Source organism: Rhinopithecus roxellana, chromosome 1 (assembly GCF_007565055.1).
Source record: "Rhinopithecus roxellana isolate Shanxi Qingling chromosome 1, ASM756505v1, whole genome shotgun sequence".
NCBI lineage: Eukaryota > Metazoa > Chordata > Mammalia > Primates > Cercopithecidae > Rhinopithecus > Rhinopithecus roxellana.
Window position 1 is genome coordinate 174,270,634 of NC_044549.1, and position 6,000 is coordinate 174,276,633.

The 6,000-nt window shown below is 43.9% G+C and overlaps 1 protein-coding gene across 1 annotated transcript in view; it reads right to left on the bottom strand.

Annotated features, from left to right (window-relative positions):
- KCNH8 (potassium voltage-gated channel subfamily H member 8) overlaps positions 1-4,043 on the bottom strand; it is a 400,761-nt gene extending 396,718 nt beyond the window's left edge. Inside the window, exon 1 of the mRNA XM_010354979.2 lies at positions 3,726-4,043. Within this exon, the coding sequence (XP_010353281.2) occupies positions 3,726-3,801 (76 nt within the window). The 5' untranslated portion in view covers positions 3,802-4,043. The remainder of the gene's footprint in view (positions 1-3,725) is intronic.
- Positions 4,044-6,000: the final 1,957 nt, after the last annotated feature.

Below are 6,000 nucleotides of genomic sequence, written 5' to 3' on the forward strand. Positions count from 1 at the left end.
GGAGTCCATGGGGCTACAAACTTCTTTTAAAACTTAAATTTGTGTCTTAGTAACCCAAAAGGGAAGAAGTAGTCTGGCCATATTTTGATATGCCTAGAAAATGTAGGCTAATCCACCATTACGTTTGAAAATGGATACTTCCCTCTGAAAGCTTTGTATCTTTTTTAAAAAGCTGTTTTTCTCAAATGGTATCCTGCGACAAACAACTGTACTAAAAGCACTATTTTTTTCAAATATAAATATATTGGTATTTTTTTTTCAAATATATGCCAATGTGTTCCCTTATCATACTTTGTCCAAATTAATATTTATTTACTTAAAGCAAAAGTCTAAACAGAAAAGATTTCTTAAATTACAGTAAATATGTTAAAAAAAAAAAAAAAAAAAAAAACTATGTAGAAGTGAACTAGTTGCAGGCCACATCATTAGGAGTGTGTGTGTAGTGTATATGTGTGTGTGTGTATGTCTTAAGTGGTATAAGTGAGTGGTTTTTGCTATATGTAATAATTCAAAGATATTCTTTGGAGTTACTTTTACTTCTTCCCCCTAAATGGGGTGTACGTTTTTAAGATTTCTAAGGTTCTTAGTTTTTCTAAGTCTCATTACACTTCAGTTAAATACAAACCATAGAATATATTTCAAGAGTAAATATATTTAGTGGTAATTTTATATAAAAATATTTTTATTTTTAAATAATGGTTGCAAATTACATTGCATATCAGAAAAAATAGCTTCAATTAATAATCCACAAATGTCTTTCAATCCTGACAGAGCTCCCTTTTTAAATATTAAAGAGAAGAAATATTATAATATGTAAAATAATAAAGTGTCACTAAGTTATAATATGTATTATTAACTCCTGTTATGTTGCCCTGTGATAATATCTCAACTGATAAATAGTAGGAGTATATTATAGAGTTTTATGTTGTCATATATTTATTTTTCCTGGGAGGATTTTCAGATGATGTCTTACATTGTTTTATTATTTTACAATAAAATAAATCAATAAGGCTAATAATAATACTGCATGTTGGGTACATTAGCAAGGCAGTTTGCCAGGGTTGTTGTTTGCTCTCTAATTTTTTTCATAAAAATTGTCCAAAATAAAATAAGAAATTAGCATGACTGCAAAACATACTTCACAAATGAGGTAAAAATTATACCAACTCAGTATATTACATATTGAGTATAATTAACATTATTCATTTTCCAGCAGTTTTTGAGTAGGTGGCAATTTTGTAAATTTAAAATTTGTAAATAGTTTTACTCTGCAAAAGAAAATAAATGACACCAGCTATAAAAATCAAGAGTAGGAAGGATTATCATAGGAAAATAGTTTCAGAGATAGTAATTACAAAACTGTATCAACAAGAAACGATGGCATAAGAAGATAAAGTAAATAGCTAGCTGGAAAAATGGTATGCCCATGATTCTAGATATACCAAAATTTGTGGCTAAAATTTTGTTTAAGGTATTTTAAGTTTCAGATTATTCAAGTCATCCTGAAATTCAAAAAGAAAAAAAAAAAAAGAAAGGAAAATAAAATGAGAAAAGAAAACCCTCTTGAATTGAGTGGGGTTTCTTGGGAGGAGAGGTGTTCACCAAATGTTGTAAACAAAATCTTGCCAAAGTCAACCTTTACATTACTTATCACCTTCAAATTTCCTTCTCTGATTGTCAGATTTCATGCAAACTGGTTCCCTCCAGGAATCCCCCAGACGCTGTGGAGCACAGACCAAGCATGGTCTCCAAAAGACTTTTTGATTCTTACTATACTAAATACAAGTATGTCAGGATGGTCTTCTAAAATAAGGTTTTAAAGTATCTAACCTATCTTATTAACATTAATGTGTAGCCAACACAGAAAATGAACTATTCACAAGTACATCCATCTCTACCTACATGCCCTCCTGCTTATCATGCATATCACTATAGTCAGAGTCAGAGGCCAAGATATTTCCATGCTGATTATTTAAAGCCCCTCTCATTTGCAATTGATATCTGAATGTAACACTGTAGTAATTCCCATGGGGGAATTACTGTGCTGGGATGATTCACTACACATTACACTTCATTCAACTTTAAATGGCAATGAGATAAACAATTACCATTTGCCAATTACCCCATTTTCAATAGACACATTCAGGGTCAATGTCTACAGCCTTTTAGTTTTGGATGTTCAACTTCAAGAAAAAACATCCACATGAAACTGATCAGTAGCTCAGGTAATGAATAGTAGTACCCACAATCATGCAGGGTGAAACACAGCAGTGGTGATTTTGTGTGGAGCTTCAGTGGTGTGGTAGTGGCAATGGCAGGGACTTGAAGTTTTCCTACAACATTAATTACTATCATCTAAAAAAGACATAGGTAACAACATTACACCTCATACATAACATCTAACACATTTAGAATATAAAAGGGGAAAGAAAGAATGGCTAGATGTAAAGATAAAACACTTAAGAAGTGACCAAATACCCACACCAGCTACCATGATTAGGCTAGATGTCAAAAATAAAAACTGAACAAAATTAAAGTAAGTGATTCATTTCTCTCTCATGTAAACTTTTCCAACTATCTCTGAAAAATAAAAGTCCAAGACTTGGTTCCCACCCAAAGATAAGATTGTGTATTTAGACTACTGGAGAGGAAATGAAATTAGCATTACTCTCCCATATCAGCTCCAAGAAATATACAGAATAAAAACAATGACACTGGAACCACTAAGAAGGACTTTAGGATAAATGAGTTTCTCTGAGTCTCAAATAACAGAAAAATGGAAGACAGTGCACAGAGGCAGGATAAGCTAGAAAAAAAGATGAGGATATTCGTAGTGAAACCAGCTGAGAGTATTTGTTAGGCTTGGTAGTGCAGACTCCTAATTACAGGGTTAAAGCCAGCTGGGAAGATCCACAGGGTCAAGCAGAGAGCTTGAGAAGCCTGAGAAGGAGTGGGGACCTGACCGTGGTCCTGAAAGAGAACAACTTGCAGATGATACTGAACCGTCTGCTAGGAACCACACAACATCCTATGTGTTTTTTTCCTACTGTAGCTTAAATGAGCTAAATGTCCAATAATATTCGTCCTCAAAGAAACTAAAAACTTTCTTTTATCACCAAATCAGTCTTTATTCATGTCCTTCCTGAACAGCCTCTGCTTGAGTGTTAGGCTCATTTCAGGATTAAGAGATACGCTATTTTAGCTCAAAAGCAAAACTCACAACACTTAAAATTCTACAGAAAGCTTACACTTGGCAATCCTGCATTTCTTAAACTCAGTAAATCATACCTATCCGAAAGATATCACGGAATGAAGCTCCAAAAAAGAGCACGCCAAGCTCTCCTTTCAATCTAGGGAGACTTAAACTCTAGAAAGGTAAGGTACATCGATATTCCCATTTTCACCTCAGAAAATTACAACCAATTCCCTAAAGATACACCAAAATGCAGGTCCCATAGTGAATACGGGCGTCGGTCTTTCCTCAGGCTACGTTTCAGTTCTTACAAACCCAAGAACTCAAGACAGCCAACTATTACACCAATACAAAGTGTTAATACTACACCAAACCATGAGGGTACAAATTTCTCCCCACAAAAGATACCTTGGCAAGAACAGAAGAAAATTCACTCTGCTGGTGCAAAAGGGAAGGTGGGAGCAAAAGTAATGTGTACGAGAAAAATCAGTCTCAGAAAATGACACACCACTCGTCCAAGTGTAAGACTTACGTGTTCCGTCAAAACGGGTGGCGATGGTGTCCAGGAAGGTGTTTTGCGGCGCCAGTAATCCTTTCATAACCGGCATTTTTCCAGCGTGGTGTGAAATTCTCCATCAAAGTTTGTCCAGAAGGATGGTTCGAAAGGAAAGTGCCAAGAAGGGAGAAGGGGAACCTGATGACGGCAGGGAAGGGGGACCCGGCCTGACGGCGGGGCCGACCAGGGGAAGTGGAAGGATGGAGGGAGAGAAGGAGAGAGTTCCAGCCGCCCTGACTGTGGCAAGAGCAGCCCCGAGAGCGCTCCCCGAGCCCGCCCCGCAACTCCAGACTCAGCCCGACGCAGGCTCCCTCTCCCGCCCCCTCCACCCCCGCCAGCTGCTGAAACCCCCCCACAGTCCCTCCGCGGGCAACAGTGCCCGCCAGGCGCCGCCGCGCGGTGCCTCGCCCCCCACCTCGCCCGCCCGGAAAGAGCCGGCAGTGGCCCGGGGCGCCGCGCCCTGACCGACGTTTCTGGGGTCTGGGAGGGCAGAGCTGAGAGCTGGGAGAGGCTCTGAGCCTCCCGGTCTCCAAGGGGCGCCAGGAAATGAGAGCTAGCGCAACTCCCACCCCCCGGGAGCCAGTGAACAAAGACCCCTTTGTTCCCTCTCCGTCCCACTCCCGGGGAGACTGGAGTCCCGTGGGTGTGGTATTGGAGAAAGGGAGGAGACAGGTCGGGGCAGGTATCCGGCCTCAGCCTACAACTTAGGAGGGGGAGGCCCCCCAGTGGTGTCCAAGGGAGCAGAGGCAGCCAGGAGCCCCACGGGGAGGTGGCCCCCTTCCGGAGCACCTGCCATTGAGAGCCCACGCGACAGGGGCAGGGCAGCCCGAGTTAGTTGTGAGGCCCATCCCCAGTCACCAGGGTCTTTTAGTCCGGGAAACTGGCCCCGAGCTCCAAAAAGGGGTGCTTCAGCCCTTCTCCCCAAATTGCCATTGGCCTCCCCAAGCCATCCCAAACTTTAAAAAAAAAAAAAAAAAAAAGCCTTTTAAAAGAACAATGGATGGTTTCTCATTCTCCGGTAAAATGTGAATAAAGCATTTCTAGAAAAGTTTGCTATTTTTATTAATTTGCAAAATACCACGTAAGTAAAAACAGTAAGGCTGCCTTCCAAAAATAGTTTCAAACACAAATCCCCTAGCCTGTCCCCCTTTCCCCAGGCCCCACTCCCCAAGACTGACACCTCCAAGAAGAAAGCCTGGCGGTCGGCCAGGAACTGAAGGCGTCTCAGAAAACCAAAGTGGTCTCGCCCAGTCCTCTCCCCTGGCCCCCGCAGGGACTCCCTCTTGGCAGACGTTCTGCGAGGAAAGTCGCCCAAGCCTGCGGCACAGCCCTGTGGGGAGTGCAAGAGGACACCCCGAGCCTGAACTTTACAGAAAACTCTGCAAGGGAGGCGGGGTGTGGAAGGGAAGTTGAGAGCCCCAGGGTAGAAAAACAAACGTTAAGCCCAGGTGCTAGTGCACCCGGAAGGAAAGGAGGGGGAAAGCAAACAGGTGTCAGAGCCGCGGAGAGGGCAGCTCTGATCTCCAGGGACTCGAGCGTGACAGGAGGGAGCGAGCGTCCACCCCCCTTTACTGTGGGTAAGGGGGTTTCTTGTTTCAATTCCCTCGGCCGTTGGGGCTTCGGGGGGTACCCCGCGGATTTCATCACGTCTGCTCTGGGCTCCGGGAGGGAGGGGGTGGAGAGAGAGAGGCGGCATCTCCCTCTCCCCGCCCCCAGGCCCCCTTTCTCGTGATGCACTTCCTGCGGCCGAGGATTCCCTTTGTGTTGAAATTCGAGAAGATCCGGCAGAGGCTCTGGGCTAGCTGGGCGGGGGCGCGCCGGAGAGGGGAGGGGATTCCGGAGTGGGCGGCGCGGGACCGCCATCCCAGAAGAGGAGCCATCAACGTGGGGTTCCTCGCCCAGCTGGACCCTGTTTCTGCCGCAGGTCCATCCCTGTCCTCCCCTCAATCCTTGTGTCCCAACCCAGCTTCTCTTTTCGGAAACCGAGCTCACGCGGGTGAAGTCCCCCACGCGGCGAGCCGATCACAACTGCGGGTGGCTATGTGGCTCCGTCTGGGGCGGAGCTGGGGAGAAAAAAATGAGGGAGTCCCTGGTGTTTGGGTGGCGCATCGTGTCCCAGAAAATTCAGGCTGTTACTGCCGATGTAAAACGGAGATAAACGCCACCCGTGAATTGGCTTGAAGTTCAGGATGAAATGCATTAGTTGTGAGCCTTGATTCGGGTTCATACAGTTTGCACTGTAGCGCCGTGT